The sequence below is a fragment of the Strongylocentrotus purpuratus genome, unplaced genomic scaffold, assembly GCF_000002235.5.
Source record: "Strongylocentrotus purpuratus isolate Spur 01 unplaced genomic scaffold, Spur_5.0 spur5_scaffold_2, whole genome shotgun sequence".
Taxonomy (NCBI): Eukaryota; Metazoa; Echinodermata; class Echinoidea; order Camarodonta; family Strongylocentrotidae; genus Strongylocentrotus; species Strongylocentrotus purpuratus.
Genome location: NW_022145605.1, coordinates 4,430,725 through 4,455,591, shown reverse-complemented (window position 1 = coordinate 4,455,591; position 24,867 = coordinate 4,430,725). Strand labels below are relative to the sequence as shown.

The 24,867-nt window shown below is 36.9% G+C and overlaps 1 protein-coding gene across 1 annotated transcript; it reads right to left on the bottom strand.

Moving 5' to 3' along the window:
• Positions 1-2,678: 2,678 nt before the first annotated feature.
• LOC105443134 (centromere protein J) lies at positions 2,679-19,890 on the bottom strand. The gene is made up of 11 exons (XM_030991469.1): positions 19,674-19,890; positions 18,560-18,721; positions 17,075-17,178; positions 14,367-14,460; positions 13,234-13,407; positions 12,401-12,687; positions 9,670-10,006; positions 8,815-8,955; positions 8,040-8,113; positions 7,163-7,358; positions 2,679-6,450 (listed from the first exon to the last, which is right to left on the bottom strand). Exons 1-11 carry the CDS (start codon positions 19,773-19,775, stop codon positions 6,322-6,324), a joined length of 1,800 nt encoding a protein of 599 aa, XP_030847329.1. The 5' UTR covers positions 19,776-19,890; the 3' UTR covers positions 2,679-6,321.
• Positions 19,891-24,867: the final 4,977 nt, after the last annotated feature.

Here is a 24,867-nt window from a genome sequence, read left to right as displayed (position 1 = left end):
AATCGAAACAATTTCGATGTTTCAGGTTTCAGAGAAGTAAATACAGTGAGGCAAAACTTGCTGGGATTTGAGTTGAAAGCGAATGATGCAAAATCATTCACCAGAAGCATTTTATTTTGTGGGGAACATCCTCTGAAGAAGAAGAAGAAGAAAAGAAAAACACGCTCTACCATTGTGCTGTTGCTTGCAAAGTGCAGATCAGAACGGTTGACAGAATTGATAGAATTGATAAAAATGACGAGTTATCCATTTGAAAACCTTGGTAACATAACTTGACATACAATTCAGTCATTTGTGACAAATCGAATAGACATTAGACACTTAACCATGGTTCTTTCAACAATCTGTCATTTTCTATAGGAATATAAGTCATTTCTGACAGACGCTTATTATGCATGATGTTTGTTTGTTTGTTTGTTTTACAACAATGCTGACAAAGGATGTGTATTCTATAGTAAGTAAGCAACCAGGGGACAGACGGCTTTAAGTCCTATGCGAAGGAATTGGTGATGAGTATCAATGCATTACGAATAAGCCACTAGCGCATCGACTTGGTTTCGAACCCGGAACCTCCCGTTTACAAGACCATTGCTCTATTTTGAGCTATCGTGCCTCTTTGATTGATGAACTTCTAGATTTCTGGAAGATATTTACTTTTGTTCAATGCGTTTTACCACAACAGAAAATAGATATAGAGAAGTCATCATTATCGTTTGTAACAATGATGTTCTTCGATCGTTTTCTTTATATTCGTTATTTCTGGGTGGTTGAAAATAAAGTACATGGAGACATCTACGTGCCCATACAATTTATGGCTTAAAGTCCAAGGAAAGGTTGAGAGGCCAAGTGAATCAGATGTTATTGTACATTGTTTAAATTAATTGAGTCAGACATGGACTTGCTTACATGGTCGTATCGTAATGCCCGTCTGCACTAGTTTGGCCAGGGGGGGGGGGGATTAGACCTCCATGCAAGGTCATTGACAGGTGGTTATCTCATCAAATCAGCTCTCAATTAATATAAGAAAACGAGGATCAGGGGGATCAACAGACACCGATTAGGCATTGTTTGCTATATAGAGGGCGCAAGTAGCTATACGAAGTGCAACGGAGCTTTAACAAACACCGTTGTGTTTATTCATGTGTATTCCTTGCAGACGAAGGCAATCACCATTTCTGAAATTACTTATATTTAAAAAAATTATGATTAGGTCATGCCATGCCAAAGTTGTTACGTAAACAAATCAATTTCGTTAATCAGTTGTTTGTAGTTTTGCGACTCTTCATCTATCTGATTGTACGAAGAGTTCTTCTTAGGGACAGGATTAATGAATCTATGAATAAAGAACATTATATACCATACTACGGGAAAGTGATCAAATTGTATTATTCACTTATATTATGCATCCTCTAATGATTCTTAATGTACAACCTAGAAAATAAACTTGTTAGCTGTTTGTTTCTGATTAGCTTAATATACTGATTTGTGTGCAATAGTTCAAAATGGACATTTATTTTCTACTTATTTGATAATATTGTTACGTCAATACATCTTTTTGTGTATTTTTTCATAGTCTGTGTGCTCTGTGAATTATTCAAACTTTTATACTGTGCAACTCTAGCGATACTTCTGTACATATTAAGTTAGTACATATTGCACAAGGATTTTAGGGACAATTTGAATAACCTCTAAACTTTTATGAAATTACTATCAAAGTGAAATTTTAAATCTTCTATTTCGAAAAGTCCGAAAAATGCATCGTAGGCATGCCGGATAAATCAAATGAAAATCAAGATGCAATACATTGACGTTAAAAACTAAAAATGAAATTAAATGTACTTCAGAAAAACGGCTCCTCCTTAAATTGAACTAAAATGTACACAGATAATTAATAGGTTCAAAGTTGAATGGTTTGAATATAAGTAGTATTATTTGTGATTATAAACGAGGTTGATAATTCTAATTCACCTTCTGTCACGTGTTTAAATATTTATGATCAACACGAATGGAAACATCATAGAGTACCAAAGCTGTGACGTCATACAAATCTATTTTTAGAATTTCTCAATTTTTTCTTCATTTTCCGAAAAAGCATCAAAAATAATGTCCAAATGTCGAAAACCAATTGAATATATTAGGTATTGGCTGATATATGACCATCTGAATGAAAAGATTTCCTATAGGAACTCAGTGTTATATGCTCTGGCTCCTAACCTTCACCACCCTATTGGTTTGCCAAGTAGGTGCATCTGTAACAACTTAAATATCATTTGGTTTTTGAAAAAAAAGATCGTAATTGACCTTCACAAGGTTTAATAGGATATGCACCTATATTGTATGTGATATACAAGTCATACCAGTTTATTATCTTTTTTATCATATTTGATGAACACTCAATAAATAAAGTCTTTATACGGACTGAAAGAAATCTTATTGTGTTATTTGCATTTTACATTTATTTACCTTACAAAGGTCTGTCTTTTTATATGACATCTTTCCATTTCATGCCGATGAAATAATCAATCTTTGAAGAAGCATGTTGTAAATCTGGTCCCACTTGTACATAATCTACAAATACATGAACTACTATTTATTTCTACAGCACTTTTTGATGTTTGGCTTTATTCTTGTCCACAAGTCAAGAGGAGAAAAAACCAAAGGAACACACAAAAAACATCTTATTTTTCTATCAAAGTATTTTATTAATAGCTGCATGTCCACATAAGCCACACATTGTTCAATAAATGCTATCGTTAATCTATTTACACATTCACATAAATATATAGTTGTATGTACATTAGTGAACATATTATCTTTTAATCAAACCACTACTCAAGGGTCTCCAAAATTGTAATGATTTCAGTGCAAGTATAAACTTTCATCCATAATTACTGTATATTTAGCAAATCGTGAAATAAATATTATATATGAATATATACATGTAGATGTCCACCAAAGAAAATGAGAGGCCTATTCATCCAACCAGGGACATTTAACAGCATCTATTTCATAAAGGGAACAGGTTATAGGACTGAAAACTAAACACTGTTCTATTTCTTAATTGCATTATTAGTATTGCTTTTGGCAGGGATAGAACAAAGTATAAACAAATGTTTTTTTTAAATACTTGCAAATCAACCCCAACTCTCCCCCTAGGTTAGCAGTTTTCCAGAAATAAAGTTCACTCTACAGAAGTCTAATCTGCTGGGACCGCAAAAATCAATTGGACTATTTGTCTCAGGAAGTGTAAATATCACATGTTTTGCATAGTTTGGTTGTCAAAAATGGATTCCACTAAGGGAAAATTCAACTTGTGCAACTTCGAGTTATGCAGAGTTACATGTAACTGTATTACCATCTGCTCTACAGGGCTAAATACATTCCTGAAAGTTATTACATATTGTTCATTTAGTGAAGAATAGCATGGGAATTTAATTTACCTATTTGGATAACAGCAGGAGTAGAAGTGGAACAATAGATTTCTTATCTATGAAAGGTAGGGTCACATAAAATATATAGTCAGTCTGGCGCCAGAAAGGCATTAACTCATTACTATATTACAAAGTTAACACCCCTTCAGGTTCTAAACATACACAATAATGATTTTAATAACATAGCCCTATGCAGGAAATGTTGAACTGCCAAGAGATTTTATCGTTATCTTATTTGTTAAGAGTCATTTGTGACTAGCCCTTTCTACTTAACAACCTTGGGCAAATACAGTCACAAAGTAATAACTGTAAAAAGGTCACTAGTTTGACGTCAGGCCAATAGGACATCCCATTAATGAGATAAACGTGACAATCCCAATCGTGATGAATACAGTATAAAAAGGTATCATCTTTTAAGATACATGTACATTAATACTTAAGGATTCTCAAAGTAAATATCACGTCTGCAGCGAGTAATGCTTATCTGAACTAAAAAGGAACAACTTTGACCACATATCAATAGATAAAGCTATAACAGACTTTGATAACCATTAAAAATGGACCCCATAAAATATCAATTTACTCTCTAATGACCCGTTCAGTTCAGACGTGCCTGACAAGCAAAACCACAGCATTTTATCCCTTTTTTTAAATGTACATGAATGGCAAGTTGGGATAACAAAAGAAATTGTGCGCAACAAAGGTCCTAAGTGACATGCGTGCGCACTTCATTGTTTTGTTATAAGATACAGAAATGTAAAGCATATTATGCTCATGTTGTCTTTATTTATTTTTTAAACACAAAAGTTTACATAATGTGAATGAGCCTTAATGGGCCTAGACATGACCTAATTTCAATAGAGCACCACCCATTTCAAACAAAATTTACAAACAGGGATTTTAATGTGTTTGTTCAATTCATAAGACAAATACAAATTCAAATTGCAAAGGCACCATATCTTTGCATACGTTTCATGGTCGGTGAAATGATATCACATTCATAATTACAAGTTACGCAACTACATGTATGTTGGTATCATCTTCATTTTTGTAATGATTAAGAATTTTGAATTTACATCTAAATCATGCTGATTTCTATAAAACAATTCATTCAAGTTCAGCTACAATTAGTATTGACATACAAAGAGAGGTAGACTATATATGTACTACATTTACTACAGAATTTGGTACTGTCCTCTAAAGGTATAATCTAATCATTTCAGTCTAATCACAGATAAAGTAGTATCATATTTAACACCAATTCAATTTCCTAACATTTCCTTTCGAGGTGGTTTGATATCTGACAATTCTGTGCCACAACATTGGGTTCTGGTTATGGAATAGACCAGTTTACTAACATATTCAAATTTCATGAAAACTTTTTAAACAAAGGTGTTTCTTGAAAACCTAAAAGCTTGTCAAGTTTTTAGTATTTTAGCAACTCAGTGTTAGTTTTGTTTGATTTGTCAACTTTTTCATTTTCGGTTGTTACTTAGCTACACTGTAAAATTCTTCTTTAATCATTTAGCACCTTGACAGCTCCAAATAACACTTTATTTTCATTCTCTTCACAGCACAAAACCAACAATATATATTGACAGGCTACAGTAGCTATAGAAAATTATTTTGCTCTTTCTTTGACATACTGTACTCAGAGATTTTGCCAAGTTGAGTTTGTCTTTAAAAAGGTGCGTTACCAGTGGACAGTGTAAAGGTCACAAACGTACACCAATCAAAACAATTACATGTGATTTATAAATGGTGCAATATAAGTTCTTCACATCATTATACTATGAATGCCAGTCTCAGCACCTACCAGAACTAGTGCACAATCGTAATAAATATAATGCCTATAAATCTGGACAAGTGAATAATTAACTTTGGGTAAGTACACGGTATATTTGTAAAGCGCTTAGATACATCTGTATTAAGCGCTATATAAAAATTAAATATTATTAATATTTTTATTATGAAATTACATACATGTACAAAACTGGACAAAAATCATGCAACTTATGAACAAAAACCATGAAATCAGTCAAATAAACAAAATCAATCTCAGAAAATACTGGGGAAAAATCAAAGCAGCACAAAATTATGACATTCCGACACACAGGTGCAATAATGGCAAGAAAATGAAAAAGATAGTTACAAAGCAAAATATGAGCAATAATCGTATTTAAAGAAGCTGGCCATTCATAGAGGTACAGAGGAAAAAATATTTAGCAAGATGTCCAAGGCCCTTGAGTCAAAAAATTTCATTTCATTCTCCGGTTGGGTGATGGAAAACCCATACCTAAAGGACACTCCACAAAGACAAGAAAAGCAGTCTTCACTGGTAGGTGGTCTTTCTGTACAGGGTAATCTTAAGTAATAATGATGATTTGTAGTTAATAAATATATAAAATCTTTTCTTAAAGGGGTGAGAAATATCAGTGCCCATCTATACATCTTCTACTTGAGTTTTTTTTTTTTTTTGAGGGGGGGGGGGGGGGGGGGGGGTTCCATAGCTACTAGGAAGCTTTCCAAAGCTTAATAGCTCACTAATCCAGTGTATGTTTTTTTTTGGTTGGCGTGATGAGTTAAAAAAGCTACCCATCTAAAGAACATGGGGAATATACTTCCTTGGCGTTTCACTTTGAACCTCTTGACTATGGGATTCTCTCATTGGCCAATGAGTGATTGCTGCTTAATACAGGAGCCATCTGGATCCAGAAGGCAATGGGTTCATGGGACATTACATCCTGGGGGATGTTTCACAAAACTGTTGTTATAAGCTACTGAAATCCTTGCTTCTGACTGGTTATCAGCAGATTTGTCACTGATTTTTGTCATTTGTCATTGAAAAAAGGATTTGTGAAACACCCCCAGGAATGTTCACCATGATACCTCAGCCCTTTCTATCCACTACGATGTTACCAGTCTTGTCTTTGATCCTGATTCTACCGCTAGAGTACCTGGTCTCCTGGCGGCCGTCAGGATAGACGGTCTTCACTGTGCCATCAGGGTATTCCCTCCTCTGTAGACAAGAAGAGACAAAACAAAGCATTGTCTTGAATATTATTGGTCAAACTTGAAGGTAAAGAGAAGTCAGAAAACATCATTGCTTTACCTTTTTATTTTGCAAATTACTGATTTCCCTGAGAGAGTAGAAGATAATTACCACAAAGTTTTAATGAGAACCCTTACAGTGTAAAGAAATGATTGCGATGTAATACCACTTTAGTTTGTACAATTTTTGGGGGGAAAAAAAGATGAAAAATCGTATTTTAAGATTTTAAGATCGTATTTCACTCTTATTATCGTACTAAATACAATTTAATCGTACTGGTTGGCATCTCTGGACTCACATGAAAAAACAATGAAAACTAATTTCCAACATATTTTTTCTTCATGTGAGCTTCAGAGCAAATGAGCTGTAAGAACTAAAGGATAAAAGCAGTATCAAGTCCATACCCTGTAGTCAGATACTATGCAAAAGAGATTGCAATTTTTGTTTCTTTCAATTTCAAATTACCTACACTGCAAATAATCAGTAGATTTTAATACCGGTAAATTAAAGCCCGTCTGCACTAGTTTGGCCAGGGGGGATTAGACCTCCCTGCAAGGTCACTGACAGGTAGTTATCTCATCAAATCAGCTGTCAATTAACATAAGAAAAAGGGAATCATGGGGGACCGACAGGCACTGATTAGGCATTGTTTGCTATATAAAGCTTTATTCAATCCTACCTTGTACTGGTCAGTGTGGATCTCCCTTTGACCATTGGGGAACTCCATGACCCGATGACCGTTGGGGTCAACTCTCAGGACGGTGCCGTCCGCAAACACGCTCTCCTCTCCGCCGTTAGGGAAGAGGTACTTGATAGTCTGATCGGGGAAGGTGATCTCTTTTGTACCGTCTGGATAATGCTTCTCGGTCTGATTGCTGTGGGGTACAGGTGGGATAAGGATGAAAATTATTGATTTTCTAAGTATACTTTGTTCAAGATACATTTGTAAAACAGCATCTGAGGAACTAACACTTCAACAAGCTCTGCTTCTAGTTAGTTCCTCTTTTCTCGTGCTATTTCTATTATATTTGTCACTTCATTGTATATATTTTTTGTAATATACTTCTTCATTGTATTATATTTTGCATGAGAAATTAAATCATTTGAATCAAACATGGGGAGGTGTTCACTATTCTGGCTCATGTTTGGAATGCATCCAGAAGGAAATGAATCATGAATATGCAGGAAGTTCGATTCCAAGACTTGTTTTAAAAGCTTATCTAAAGTAATCATCTTTAGAAAACAGTGAGTCTCAAAGAAACACATGAATGTAAATAAAGACACCAAAAGCAAAAAAGATGCAGAGACCAATAAATCAAAATCAAATCAAAACAATACTATAAAGATATCATAACAATCCATCAACAATTATTTTTCACAGAATGAAAATGCTTGTAGAATATAGAAGTTAAAACAGTCAAAAATTTTTTGTTGGTTATACAAGAAAGTAATACATACAAGGAGTGACAACAACAACACCAACAACACAAAGTAGTTAAAGACCCCCCCCCCCCCCCCCCCCCCAAAAAAAAGGTGAAGTAACGATATATACTTACTTTGAGAACTGAAGGATTTCCAAACCATCTTGGTATGTAGTGTGAGTCGTCTTGGTCTCTGAATAGTAGTATACCTGATGGAGAAAAAAAAGGAGGAAAAACAGTGATCGCACATATTTGCAAGTTTTGTACAATGATTATAACAGCCGTTTTGTATACAGTGCTTTACCAGTTCCACATAAATGACCAAAGCTATTACAGTATTAGAAGTTCCACTGTATTGATATGATGTAAAAGAGAGTCTTTCATACCCTTTATCAACCAACAACAGTGTTGATTACCTTCAAATTTGGGTTTCTTCCTACTTCAGCCTTTCTGGACTGAAATTTACCTGTTTACAATACCAGAAAATGTATCATTTGTGAAATGATAATAGTCACACATTTGTATAGCACTTAATACTACGTTTATAAAGCATTTATATTATAAATATTATTCCCCAGGTCATTGGATTCAGTTGCTAATCGGCAAATGATAGTGCACATTTTCCACTCCCTGTGGAGTATTCCAGCCAGGTGCCATTTTACCAGCGCACACATGCCAATCCAACCACATTAACGTTCACATCCTACCGGGTACCGATTTAACACCTGGGTGGAGAGAGGCAAATGTAGATTAATGTCTTGCCAAGGATAGTGACGCGCTTGGACTCGAACCCTGGACCATTTGACCCACAGTCCAGCGGCGTATCCACTAGACCATGATACCTCTACTAGATGAATTGTACGAGAATAAAAGTCTGGACGGAAAAATTTAATGATGTAAAAGTACTCACCACACGTTGATCTGGTAGGATCTGTTTGACATCACCGTTGAAGAAAGAGATGATGATGGTCTGACCGTCCGCACTGATCTCTTTCCTCGTTCCGTTGGAGAAGGTCAGAACTCTTGACCCATCTGGGTTGATCTGCTCAACCTGTGACAGACAAAGGGAATGGTACAGTCAAGCCTGCTTTAGTGACCCACCTGTATAGAAAGACCACCTGTCTACAAAGACCACATTTTGGGTTTCCCTTGAAAATGGTTTTTTATTGACAAATGTACTAAAGGAACCTGTACATAAAGACCACCTGCCTATAAAGACCACTTTTCTTGTCTCCCTTGGGTGGTCTTTATAGACAGGTTTCGAAAGACATGAGCTCTCATGAGCAACGATCATTTATAAAAAGTAATCTTTTTTCCCCCCTTTAAATTATAGCAGATATAAAGTTTGATCTACAATTAAAAATAGAGTAGAGTGCATGAGGGAGACTGACAAGGAATCACTGATTTTGGACAAATCTAATCGCAATTAAAGAAGGGTAATCACCATGGGTGTCGATCCTTACGTAATACCTATTCATCAGGGGGGGATGAATGAATAGATCATCCCCCCCTGATGAATAGGTATCAGTTACGGATCGACACCCATGGTAATCACATTGGCAAAACATGATTATCTGAAAACATCACAGTGCAGTTCTCTTGCATATAGAGATCAGTTTTATTCAATCATTTCTCATCCTTGCACTCAATCCCAAACAGTCAAATACTGCAGAGAGCAGTAATACAGGAATTATGGTGTTTTTTTCTTCTTTTGATCTCTGAAAGGGAATACCGAATGGAGATGACAAAAGAGATCATAACTTACCTTTCCATCTCCATGTAAAACATCCTCATAATCCTCATCATCCTCATCCCCTCCATCTTGGTGTTTGCTGACCACCCCTTTACCTGCAACTCCATGGTTGAACCCATGCCCATTCTGCATGTCTCTATGTGGTGAGCCTCTTGGTCTGGGTTGAGGTAGGTGCTGTGGACTTCTGTTTAGAGGGGTGGGCTGGATGGAGGATGTTGAAGAGGGGGAGAGGGACGAGGGTTTCGTCCGGGCAGGGGGCGGGGTTCTCTCATTGGGTACCGGGATGGGAGGTGGCTCGCGGTCTGACGGCGATCGACTCCGTCTGAGAGCTATTTGGCTCTCATAAATTCTATAAATAAAAGAAGCATTCAAAGTAGTTCCTTTAGACTAATTCAGTTATCATCATATATAATCATAATTTGAAGAAGAACAAAAATCAAAATCTTTAGCTTAATTTGATGATTACTGCCACAAGTGGATTTTAATTATCAATTATTTTATTTGTTCGTGCCTGCCAAGAACATCCCCAAATCAAATCCAATTCTTTGTTTCTAAACAAAAACACAAGGCAGTGTTCATTGTCAAAATGTCAAATAAACCATATTTAGCTAAAATCAAAATTCTTTCCCTCTTGAAAGGGAAAATGGGTATGACGAGATCTCAGCTGGTTGCTTACAGAATTCATTGCATGAGACATGTCGTCATAAGACAAAGAGGAGCAACAAGGTAATCTAATTACTAAATCAAATCCACCTTTGACCCATGAACAAAGACTTGTGGCGATGGGCATCATATTACCTCTTCTCTAAATCTGTGCATGCGACAACAAGAAAAGACGACTCCACACCAATCAACCACATGCAATCTTATTCAATGGAGTAGCTCCTCCAAGTCATTTCCAACATATGGCTTTTCCACGCAAACATGTCACAGAACAGGAAAGTGATAATAACTCCACTACAATTTCAAGAAGCAAATGCAGTAGATAAACAAATTTAAAAGGTCCACATGTCAAACCACTAGGTTTATGCATGGTGTGAGAGATGGCAATAGAAAAACTGCAAATACCTCACATCATTTACAATTTACAGATATATCATGTCATGGGAAAGAGAGACATGAAGAAACAGACAACAAATATTGAGATTATCATGCAGTCTATGTGCTAAAGATGCATGCGAATGAGTTTATTATGACAACCTATCTGCACTCTCGTTGAGGCTGTATGCATCTATCTTATGAACCTGTCAGACTGAATACACACAAGTGCACAAATAGCCTCAACGAGAGTGGATAGATCCTCTCTTAGATCATTGTTATTTGATGTAAAAAATAATATCATGTTTTTATCGATGACAAATAAATATGAAGTTTAATAGGCTTACTTTAGCATCGCACAGAGATAAACGCACTTACGCACAGTGCTACGCAAGAATAGGCACACACACATTATAAAAGCACTAACCCCACTACTACGCATCGCACACTTAAAAATCGTTGGATAGTACTGCAAACTATTGCACGCTTCTTCATGAAAAAATATGTGATAGTCTCAGTAAATGCATCACATGTGACCGCGTTTGATCCATCATTTGATTAGGATCTAGGAGTGAGTTGTATAACCTTTTCATGCAAGATTGCCCATACAGCAATGACACAAAGCTATACATGGACTCTTCAAAAGGTGTCAAGATAGAGTTTACTAAACAAAGGAACAACAGATATAGAACTGTGAAAACTGAAAACTAAATCATATAGAACAACCTACAGCAACATGGGGGAGGTTCTTACATGTAGATACAGGTTCACTTCATACTTACTCCAAGAATTACTCCTGAATTACGTGCATGTATCAAGCAGTAGATGTCATAATAGGAATAATCATTGATATGGAACTCATTGCTATTAGATGTTAAAGAGAAACCCTCTGTAAAATCATTTTATAAGGAGCTAAGAGAAAGGATGCTAATGGAATATATACAGTAATGTATCTCAATGTACATATTTTAATTTTAATTCAAAGATTGCCTAATTGAAGTTTTATATGTCCAAAGTATTTAAACATGTATGTTTATTTGTTTCTTTGTATGTGTACAAATGTACTTCTTCCCAGTACTAAATTTTGTATGGCATATTATATACATTAGTAAAAAAATACTTTGTATGTAGTATGAGGTATCAGGGAACCATATTGTCACTAGCAATTTTGGACTATTTCATGTTCTCCCATCACCATATACTTTTGTTATACCCTGTAAATATATATGGTATTTCAGAAATAAAAATAAAATTATTCCTTCATTCGTTCATTCATAAATGATTTCAAATTGAATAGAGGGTTAGATACAAATGAGAAAGATTTACAAAAACTCTTAAAAATATGATCAAACAAGTAATATGAAAACAAAATATCAAATGTCCTCTGCTTTCAATACCTTTATACCAATGCTTTCATATTAATCATCACAAAATTGTGTTTTTAAATATACATTGGGTCTAAATAAAAATGAACATGTAATATTGGCCATGAAAAATCCTTATACCAAAAACAACCCTGATATTTTGAAAGATGTATCATGTACATTTTATATGGTACATTTGAGGGCTTGCAGTAGCAAGTAAGATAGGGTACAAAATAATAATAATTAAAAAAAAAACAAGATCAATTCTAAACTTGATGAGTTAAAATGAATATTCATGAGATTGACTAGTGCAACCAATATAAAAGCAAAAGAAGACTCACATATCATCATCCTGCTTGGAAGGTTCCATTCTAGGTGCGGGGTATGCTTGCAGGTATTCATTATCACTATCATCATCATCTGAGCTCTCTGACATGGTCCTGGACTTTGCACTCCCTCTGTGATGCTGACTATCCCCATTTCTAATAATGGGACGGTCCTCACTTCCTGGCCTCTTCTTGTTGATGTTATTGTTGTTGGACTGTTCCATTGTTTGATGTTCATGTCTTGCGGGGGGACTGGGTTTGGGTTTTGGTATTGAGGAGGGCTGTGCATAGATAGGCTTTCCCTAAAAGAAATCAAAACAACAATAATAATGTTTTTTAAAGTTTTTTTGTACTCTCTTATCACCAAATACATGAACTGATTGTATAGAGTACACAGTAATGAATGCTCCCCTAAACTTTTGATTGTTCTATGAAAAGATTGAAAACTGATCCAAGCTTAGTATTTTTTTATTGAGGCACTTTTGTGATTTAAGGATATCCCTGATAAAATAATAAATAAATGAACTTTAAAGATTTCCTCTCTGCTACCAAATAAAACTTCTCACACATTGCCATGAAGGAGTAATGAAGAAAAAAAAAGGCTGTCTTGTTTTTGTCCTTATCTTTAATACATGTAGTTGGATTTTTTTTTTTTTAATAAAAAAATAGTGAATTCAAGATTTATTTGCTACTGATAACAAAGGAGATTAAGTTACTTTTGTTTTCCATTCTGACCTCCAGCTTTTATACTTGTTAAAAGAAGTGGTTAGTTACCTATGTACTTTTAGTGAAAATGCTGTACGGGTGAGTAATGAAAATGATTCTCCAACTATTAGAAGGTTCTTTACCTTGTTATGCTCCTCCTTCTTCCAGGCAGCTAGTCTTCTCTGCTCCATGAGTTTGACCTCTTCCCGCAGTTCAGTATTCTCTGTTTCCAAGGCAACAGTCCGATCTTTGAGCCTCCTGGTTGATGCATTCCATCTTGACTCACGTTGCTTGAGCTCTGTTTGAAGGTCACCCAGCTTAAGGATAAGAAAAAAGATGATAAGTGTCACATAGCAAGGGTGATTGGAAAAAAACATGGGGATGGAGTCACAGGGTTTAAGACAGAGAGTCAGACACAGACAGATATGCAGGAGAGAGTGATATAAGGACAGGCAATGTAAGATATAAAAAAAAAAATGAGAGAGAGAAAGAAAAAGCGAGAGATAGAGAGAGAGAGAGAGAAGAAAAAGGGAGGGAGAGAGAGAGAGAGAGAGAGAGAGAGAAGAGAGAAGAGATAGAGAGAGAGAGAGGGAGGGGGGGGGGGCAAGATACAGTGAACGGTGCTAAATTAGGGAAGGAATAAGTGGATTGAAACACATACACAGAGGCAAAGTGTGTATAGAGAAGGGGAGGAGAAAGAGGGAGAAGGGGAGGAGAAAGAGGGAGAAGGGGAGGAAAAAAAAGAGAGAAGGTGATGAGAAAGAGATAGAGAGAGAGAGAGGGAGGGGGGGGCAAGATACAGTGAACGGTGCTAAATTAGGGAAGGAATATGTGGATTGAAACACATACACAGAGACAAAGTGTGTAAAAATATTATATTAAGCCAGGGTAATAATCAGGGCAGCGCCAGGAGCGTCACAACGTGACGGACATGTGCGCTATATAAGAAGCCACCATTATTATTATTATTATGTAGAAAGAGAAAGAAAAAGAGGGGGGAGAGGAGGTTAATGCATCGTTTAAATACTGTGTTGTAGACCCTCTATCTATAGAAACATTAAGTGGAATTACTATGACGATTCTTGCAGGTATTCACAAGGGTAATTGGTTAGGTTGTTTAATATTGACAATTCAAACAGTAACATATTCATGACAGTGTTTGCAAATGTGTTTTGTAAACAAATAAAAACATTTATAAAAGTACAACCTAAATGTTTCAGTGGTACCCTCAGTGATCTTTTAAATTTCCACAAAGGGAAGATGATTTGATCTTTACCTGGTGTTTGAGCATCTCAATCTCTTCTCTATCTCGTTTATCAGGCATGGTTCTCAATGTCTTCTGGTGTTTCTCAAACATCTTCCTCTCTCGTCTAGTCAAAAGACAAAGAAATACAATAAAATGCTTTTGTCTGATAAAAGTTGTAATTGATCCAAAACCCAGTCTGAAAACTGAAATCGAAAAACCTTAAAATCACCCATCTATCATCTACAATGTTACTTATTCTGGTCATCACATATATTCATTCAATTAGAATCAATCACAACACTTTAGAAGGGTGATTAAAAAAGCCCTCTGTTCTGATCTGTTTAGGGAACAAAGACATAAATCTATATCCCTTCAATGTCTTCTGCATTAAGCAATGATACATACATGTACATGTTGCCCTATTTGGCAAATTGTTATTCAGAAATAGTATCCGGATGTCGTCATGCAGGTATGTGTGTCATACATCAATATCACTCAATTAATTGTTTATACACAAATATTTTTTTAAATCACATGAATTCAAGCAATATAATGCAAAGACATGACATGTAACAAATACACAAGCATACAAACAGTAAAGCAAAGATAGACACAATAAAACAATTCAGCTTACCAGCATTACTAATATCAAAACACAGGTGCTTCAGGTACATGTAGTAATCCCTAATATTCCTTACTTAGAAATTCTCCTGTTCCCAACCTAAAAATATCCAAAATCAATTCCTTCCCTGCAACACCGTGTCAACATGTGTGTCCTTCAAATCATGTAATAGTGTATAAGCACCCCCATGTCTATCACATTTAACTTCAATGCATCAACTCATTGACTGCTGTAGACGGTGCTCCAGCAGCTCAACTGCATGGAATACATTGCAGAGGAAGGGGGAAAGGGTTAATTAAGGAAACATATTAGGCTTAGGGCTTTACCAGGAACAACAACTCGTTAACGTCTCCTTGTAGGTCGTCGTTTTAATAATTCAAAATATCCTCCAGTGGATGTCCTTGCACTTGGGCGGGATAGGTGTGCATTTCAGGGGAAATCTATGAGTCATTGTTTTAATGGAATTGTTTTCATTCTTGCATAAACTAGGATTATAATTATTATTGGACAGGTTAAACAGGGTCACTGATTTTTCTTGTATTTACTATGCTACTATCGTATTTTGTGTGTCTTTTTTTAAGAAGTTTGGAGTGCATCATTTGAAAACTTCAAAAGAAATTAAAAATAAAGAAATAGTAGTTTTATATATTTAAAAAAAGTTACAGGTACATGTAATAGACATAAATGTATAATTACTGTAGTTGTAGAAAACATACATATCGTAGCTTATATGTTTTGTATTGCTAATTTCTTTATGTGTTTCTTCTTTTTTCAAGGGGAGGGGCCGCTTGTTATTTTCGTTGTGATCTTGCTTTTGCATTACAGCCTAATAGGGTCACTCGTATTAAAGCCCCACCACACTAGTTTGGCTAGGAGGGATCAGACCTCCCTGCATGGTCACTGACAGGTGGTTATCTCATCAAATAAGCTCTCAATTATCATAAGAAAAAGGGGATCATGGGGGACCAATGGTCACCGATTAGGCATTGTGTTTTTGTCCTTTTAATCATTTGTGACTGTGAGGGAATCTCCCACACAGGAAGTGAAGGTAGAATTAATTGTGTATTTCCTTTTTGTGTTTTCTTCTACCGGTAAGTGGAATTGGTTAAACATCTAAAATACAAACATTTAAAGGGGAAGTCCACCCTTAGTGTGTTTTAATAGAAGCAGAATAATAAAAGGAACAGATCACAGAATGTTTGAGCAAAATGCTATAAAATGAAAAAGAAGAAAGTTATGAATCTCTGTAGTTGTAATCAATCCAACACAAATTTGACAACGCTGTAAGTCCTAGCTGTGACTTATCTTCTAAGGCCCCCCCCCCCCCCCATGGTCATTTATTCCATTAAGGTGATAAAATTCACATTTTTACCCATGAATCATATAATATTCTTCACATTTAAACATTCATTTTCACTACATAATCTCTTTACACCATTTGGAATAATAATACAATTTGGAAGAGCCATGTTATTTATTGTTTTTATAATTTCTCATGTATTTCACTGTTTTTATAACCTATGTATTGTATTGTTTTTGTTAATTTATTTCATTTCTAAATATAATTCAACTATGTTGACCCCCAAAACAAACATCTAAACTATAAACAAGATCAAATAACAATTTTGTTATCTCTTTTTGGAAAAATTATATTTCCATATGTTTTGTACACAAATCATGAAAATGAATGATTTGCAGTGAGGGCTGACATGCAAAGACAAAAGGTCACATGAATTTGTCATGGTAGGTTCGATTTCAAAAAAGACTTTCAAAAAGCAAGACTTGGAAGAAAAAAAAAGTACTAAAATTTCAGCACAAGATTCTTTTGCGTTATATAGGGTTGAGATGAACTCTCCTAGAAAGGTTGATTTTTTTAAACATTATTTTCAATTTTAATTCCATTTTCTACATTATAATCTATACAGATTATGTATTTTCAGTCTTTCATGTCTATTGCCATCCATTTAAATATAAAGTTTTTTATACAACTGTTTTAAAGGCATCATGTTGCATCATGTCGTGTCATGTCAATTGCATCATGTCTGAGCAAAGTTTTGAAGATATTGAAATATTCTTTAAAAAAAGGGGCATTCTTATCATAACTTGCTGAACTTACTTGAGTTTCTTTGTCTCCTCATCTTTGTATTCTTGAATTCTCTGCAACTCTTCTGCTTTCTGCTTCTGAAACTCTTCCATCTCCTTCTTCATGGACTCTAATCCCTGCATCATGATGATGAGAATGATGGTGACATTGATAATGATAATGATGATAAAGATGATAATGATGATAAAGATGATGATGATGAGGATGAGGATGATGAAGACGATATGGTGATGATAATGATGACATTGATAATGATAATGATGATAAAGATGATAATGATGATAAAGATGATAATGATGATAAAGATGATGATGATGATAAAGATGATGATGATGATGGTGATGATAATGTCAGTGATGAAGATGATGAGATGATGATGATGATGATGATGATGATGATGATGATGATGATGATGTTGATGATAATGATGATAATGATGATGAAGATGATAATGGTGATAATGATGATAAAGAGGATGGTGATGATGATGATGATGATGGTGATGATGATGGTGATAGTAATGATAAAGATGATGGTGGTAATAATGATAAAGATCATAATGATGATGACAGAGTCACAGGATATTAAATGAATGAATTTACTGGAAAACTTAGAGTTCAAGAATAAAACGTGAGAAGTAACTTTTTAAGGTCCAGGGGGGTGTTTCACAAAGATTCTAAGTTGAACTTATCTCTAAGTTGGACTTAAAAATTATGGAAAGCCATTAGCATCTTTGAAAATATTTTGTAAAAGTTATTTTAAAAGGCATAAAATGTTGATTCCAATCATTCGTATTTTCTATCATCAAGGAGATTTCATGTTCTTGATGTGGAATTTATAAAAAGTCTAAAAATACTTGAATTTCTGCTTTTGAATATATTTCATTTTAAGGCTCCAATGGCTGTCCATAATTGTTATGTCCCACTTAGTGTTAAGTTCTACTTAGGATCTTTGTGAAACACCCCCCAGGATGAATAAATTCATATTGTGGTAATTTCACCAAAATGAGCCGTACAACATCAGATGGAATGACAATCCAACATTGACGAATAAGTTTAACACAAATCCATTTCTCTGTAAAAAATGATAAGCCCAGTGAGTGACATTAATGTTAATCACTATTTGAAGGAAGTTTTAATACAAGGCGAGATGAGAGGCTCAGTCAGTTAAGTGTCTGCCTGTCAAACCAAAGGTCATGGGTTTGAATCCAACCTAGACGGATAACTGAAACCTGAGTTGTCTGTTCATATCACCTTCCTCTGTTTCGTAGAGGGCTAAAAGACAGTGGAAAGCACTGTCCCTCAGATAGGATGTTAAATGGAGACCCTGTGTAGAGGAGAGTTGCCACCTTTGAACCCACTGCACTTTTTAAATCAGAGTAGGGGGAAACCCCTGCACACCCCCAACCAGTTGTACCGGAAGGGAAGACCAGAGGGTCACAGTGGTTCAGTTTGCTTATCCCCTCCCAGGCACAGGTGATACCAAGAAATAACTTACCTTCTCTCTTTCTTCCCTGAGTTTGGCAAGGAGGAGGTTCTCCTTCCTGAATCTCTCAATCTCATTCTCCAGCTGGGTGAGTCGATCCCTGAGGAGCCTTGCCTGGGAGCCTTCTCCTGCAGGTCTCTCAGCCTTGGCATGGAGGGCCTTCTCCTCATGCTCCTGGGAAAAAAAACATACAATGATGATAACACCAATAATGAAACAGGTGTAGGAGGAGAAGGAGGAGTAGTAGTAGGAGGAGGAGGAGGAGGAGGAGGAGGAGGAGGAGGAGGAGGAGAAGGAGGAGATGAAGAAGAAGAAGAAGAAGAAGAAGAAGAAACAGAGGGCAGGGTTTCGAGTAGGAGGAGGAAAATGAGGAAGAGAAGAACAGAAGCATCTACAAACACCATCAGAATTATAGTAATAATTGTAGCCTGCTCCTGCCGGTCTCTCAGCCTTGGCATTACCTTGACCTTATGCTCCTCGAGAAAGTATTTAAGTACACAAAGATTTATCATAATGATAATATCCTGGTAATAAATAATAACACTACACCCCCTCCCCAAGGACCAGGTATTAAATTGAGGGAAGGGGGGTGGGCTCTCTTTATACTGGAGCCTAAAGAGTGTCAAGCCCAAAACTTTATCTTTAGAATCATGCTGATCTTAGCTACGTCTTTGAACTCTTTAAATAACAGATGCTTAAAATAAGTAATTGTAAACAAATGTAAACAAATTAATGAAATGAGGATAAAAACGACACAGAAAGATAACATAATATGTGGGGTGGGGAGAAAGAACATGCCACTTACGATTTGGTGCTTTTGTTTGACATCAGGCTGCCTGAGCTTTGGGAAGAGTTTGGCAACGAGAGCTGAGGTTGGAGGAGGAGACAGAAGGACTTCTACACTCGCTGTCTTCTCGCTCTTCTTTCTTTTCATCCCCACTTTCCCCTCATCTGAAGATATTTACGAAAACAGTAATTAATGCTCCTGGTTAAAATGCTTGTATGAAGGTAATAGCAATGCCGGGGCTTAGGTAATTTGAGGCTTAGGTAATTCCAGGCTGTAGTCCAACTTTTGAGCACAATTTCAATAGAATTCCATAAACAGACCATTTCAAACTGAACATACCTTTTGCTGGAGTTGATTTGAGATAGGGTGCCATAGCGACAATGCTGTCCTCATCACTGCTATCACTAAGCTGTGCCGTGAAGTCTCCCCACGTTTCTTCATCTTCAAACTCAACTTGATTCGCAACCTCGGGGGACGCTATGGTCTTCCTTGGTGTTCCCTCAAAATCTTCTTCAAACTCATCTGATATGTTAATCTTTCCCACTGAATGGCCATTGTGGGTATCTCCATTTTCATTCGGGTGTGAGCCCTTAGCTGTTGTGCTGCTGGAAGTTCTTATGAATTGACTGCTTGCGGTCCTGTTCTGTGTCAGCAGCATTTCATGTCTAACATTGGTGTTGCTATTATTGTTTTTGTTTTCATTCATTCCTGTTCTATAAATATCAAAATCTTCTTCCTCTTCCTCTTCCTCCTCCTCTTCATCATCACTGTCATGTAACCTTCCAAGATGTCTGCTGACTTCCTTTCCCTCTATCCTTCCACTCTCATCCTCGTCTTGCTGTGAGTCCAGCTGATACTCCATCATAAAACCCTTTTCTGAAGATCTCTTAGATAGTTTTCTCATCACTGACCTCCCTACCCCAGCATCATCCGCATCCTTCCCCGTCTCTTCATCCGACTCTCCTCCGGAAGAGTAGAAGTCATCTCGTATCTCCGCCGCATGACCTTCACCCAAGGTCAACCGTCCACTCGGAACCGTCTCCCTGTGAACCGCCAGCGATGGTTTACCATCAGTCACCTTTGTACCTCTTTGCTCAGAATACCCATTCCTTTTGTCACTTGCTATATGCACATTTTCAGTATAGTGTCCATTCATCAGGGTAGGGTCATGTGACTGGTCAGGTGGTCTGTCATGTGACTCATAATTATTTTCCTCAGTGGCATCCACAGACTGGAGAGTTGCTAGAGGGGCCTTTTTGTTCAGTGGGGATACACCAAGAAGCTCCTGAAATTTCAGGAGAAACAAGGATTAGGAACAGTAAAAATGTGGAGTTCAATTTAAAGTACAGTAAATAATAATAATAATAATAAATTTAATTTATATAGCGCTAAATACAAATGTCTCTAAGCGCTTTACAAATATAATAAAATGCAGAGGAAAAGAAATTGAGAGGATGACAGTAGAGAGAGGGAGAGAGAGAGAGAGAGAGAGAGAGAGAGAGAGAGAGAAAGTTGACAACAAATAAATCAATAAATATATTGATATGTTAACGTTGCACATGGCATTTCAGGAATGATTAACCCTCTAGGCCTGGGTCTATGTACTACACCTAGTACCTACCTACTACACCTTGGTTTAGTGTCAAAAATGTAGAGTAATATCTCTTTAATTAAATATACAACAAGAATTAAAGAGAGCCAGACAGAGAAAGAGAGAGATAGAGAGAGAGAGAGAGAGAGAGAGAGTGAGAGAGAGAGAGAAACACACACATATACACACCACACAGAAAAAGAACAAAGAGTCCAAATGCTACCAACCTGTTTTCTCCTCTGAGCTCTCTGGAGGACACTGATGACCAGCGAAGCTTCACTGCAGAATGATGCGTTATCATCAGCAGCCTCTTCCAACATCTCAAACTCATCTAGATCTTCTTGCTCTATCTATATGAACAATGTTTGAAACAAATGTTTGTTTGTTTGTTTGTTTTTATGTCCAAAATCTATATATACATACAAGTTTTAAAAACATACATATAAAAAACATTTCAAATGATAAGAAAGTAAGTAAATGTGTAAAGTATAGACAAACGGTTGGATAGTTTACACTTGTAGAAACCTTTTATCTTGCACTTTTTGAAGGTAAATAAGGTTTTTTCCTTCTTCAGTTGGATCCTGATCATCTTAATGGTTTATTTCATGTCATTTTGCACCAAGATAAACAGTATTGTTCAGTGCATTCTTCATTCTTCAGCAAGTGGTGCACGATAGCAGAGTTGGCATTATCTGCTATCATCGGCCATGTCGTTTGCTTACATTAGAACGTCGGTTGTGTTTTTGTTGCTATTTTTAAAATTTTGAAGTACCAATCATCTCTTTAGATACATTTGATTGTGAGTAAATTAAGGAATGGATCTTTAGTCAGAGACTGAAACATGGTTTAGAAGGGGTTGATAGTACAATAAGAGTGTATGATTGATATATTTATAAAAACCAGTATGGTCAGAAATGGTTTCATTACTGACCAGAATGACTTTCTGATTAACAAAATATCCTTGTCAGTAATGCATTAAAATTACTTCTATTAACATAGTGTACAAAGAACATTTGAAAAGTAACATCTTGTCCAAATTACCTTGGTTTCCTTCTCCCAGATGTTAGCACGTCTCATGAAAGAAACCTCTATGGTGTCGTCAAGCTCTGATTGGCTACTGTACGGTAAGTCTAGGCTGGGCACCATGAGACGATGTTGGAGGGAGGCCACACCCACCTTCTCTCTCTCCACCGGTGACATGACTGGTTTGATGGTCCTGGGTTTCTGTGCCGGAGCTGGGTGGGGCTTCTTGAAGATGTTTTCCGGTGCCTGCACATCAGGCTGAGAATGAGATGGGGGCTTGCTAGAGACCTTCCTGGAAATCTGATTAGAGTGGATGAATATTCATTTTAATTTGATAATGAATTTCCAGGAAGATAAATTCATATAATTTCCATATTTCTATTTCTATTCTATATTATTTATTATCTACTTCTTTTTAAATACTTGTTGTTGTTGTTCTTGTAAAGGTGATCTGTGTTTTTAACAAGCTGTGCTTTTTACAGACCACCTCTTTTCCACATTTTCAATGTCTTTATAACTTTCTTGTATTGTTCATGAATTTATTCTTGTTCACGATGAAAATGTTGTCACTGTTCATGAATGTATTGTTTTCATGTCAGTGGAATGAAATAAATAAATCTTGAATCTTGGTAAGACATAGTGACATCTATAACATTGATCATGATAATTGGATTTACATAGTGCCTTTTTCCGGAGGAAACAACATTCAAGTCATGCAGACCAGTAGAGGTAATTTTTTTAGATGTTTTTTTTTCAAAGTGGTCACATGAAGGAATATTTTTTTAGAAATGATGAGGCTTGTGCTAGAGGTATAGGACAAAAAAGTGATAATATTTGTGTTGGTTTATATCAAATTCTGAAGTACAAATATCATATGTCCATATTCTAGGACTAAACAGACAAAGCATGCCATCTAATCATTTGCCCGTACCACATTTAGATTACCCCCAACAAATATGTTAGGATATGACAAGCAAATGTATACCGGGTAGTCATGGAAATTACCTTTGGAGGCTCCTCTTTCTTTGGTTGCCTCTTCTTGCCAACATTCTCCCTCTGCTTTCCACCCATGCTCTCTGTCTTGCCCCCAACTCTGCTTCCATCACTCTTAGGCTTCTTCGCTCCGACACCGCTCCGAGTCGGCAGAGCTGGTTTGTCTTTGCGAGGCTTGAGTTTCCTTGGTTTCATTCCAAATCTGGAGATGCCCTCGCCCCTCTTCAAGAAGGTGTGCCGCGGTCTTCCGGTGGTCTGTTCTGAAGTGGTGGAGCCAGCTGTAGGGAGCTGTAAGGTGAAAGAGGAGATTGAGATCCGGTACTGAGGAGGAATTTGACCAAAATAAGCTGACTTAAGAAGACTAAGCACAGGAAGAAGAAAAAAAAAGAGAAAAGAACTGATATGAAGGAGAAGGGGGAAAAGAAGAAGGAAAAAAGAGAAGAGAGAGATATCTGCAAAATAAAGGACATGCACTTGGGCAAGATGTGAGATAAAATGCATAATCTTGAGAATTATAGGTCAAATGGATAAATCCCTTTCCAAAGTATGTATCGTGGAAACATACATACCGTTCGGTCATCAGCTTTGATCTGCAGTTCAACCAGTTCCTCAAACGACTTGAATTCCGCTCCGAGCTGAGACTCAATAGGCCTCTCTTCCTTGCCACGCCCCTCTCCTCCATCCTCCTTTCCATCCAGGGTGCTACGATTGCCCCCATGGCGGGATGGTGTGGTGGGTGTGAACGGAGATAGCTGGGGAGAGGTGGTAGAGGAGGGGTAGTGGTCCGGAGACTGGAGAGGCAGGCTTTCTTCGGTCCTGTCCGTGTCTGGGAGATGGATGGAGAGGTGGTGGATGTCCCGAGGACTTCCACTGGTGGGGGTCTGTTCAATGAAAATAAAGTTTCCAAGATCTCACAAACCACATTTTCTAAAAACTGCTGTATTATCCATTATATGCACTTTTGTATCTAATTGTATCTAACCTCAAATATTTCCAGTCAACCCACAATGGGTAGGAAAAACTTTTAAATTTAAATGTCATATTACTTATTTAATACAATCAAGTGTAGAATAGCAATGGAACTGAAAGTCAGAAATAATTTGGTTTATAAAGGTGAGAATGTTGTTGTCCTGATTTATCTATTACTAACATTGAAGTCAAAACTGCATATCTAGCCCTGTATCATGTGAAAACCAAGCTTTTCACATTAGTATTGAGGCTACAAGGGTGGTCTCTTTACCCCAGTCCTTTGAGGGTTTAACACCTACCATGGAGAAATCTGATACCGATCTGAAGATCTCATCATCTCTTCTCTCAGCATCTTCGTTCCTCCCTTCAAACATGTCGTCGTGGTGATCATCATCATTGCCTGCATCACTGGTTTCAGACGCGGTGTCTGGGAGGGGGTAAACACCCTCTAGCATCAGGGAGCCGGGATGCTCGCTCTCAGAGTCAAGATCGGCGTCCCCCTGCATCAAGAGAAACACAAAGGCGTATCATCCACTGAGAGCAAGAAGGGCATTAGTGGGGTTTTTTAGTGGTGGTTATTTAACCTGACTGCTAAGAAAGCATAAATGCTTGTTAGTAAGCAACCAGACAGCCGGCGGCTTTAAGTCCTCTCCGAGGGACCTGGTAATGAGGATTAATGCCTTAACAAAGGGCACTAGCGCATCGAGTTGGTTTCGAACCCGGGTCACTGGATTACGAGACCACTGCTCGACCGACTGAGCTATCATGCCTCCTAGAAGGGCATTAACCCATGTACCGTAATTAACGGTGTATTAACCACACCTTTTTGCCGCCGAAAAAAATTCAAAGTCAGGGGTGCGGTTTATACACATTACACACAAAAAAAAAAAAAAAAATGTCTCCCAGCTCAGTAATCGGTGTGTTGAATCACCACTCGGAAACTAGAACAACACTCAA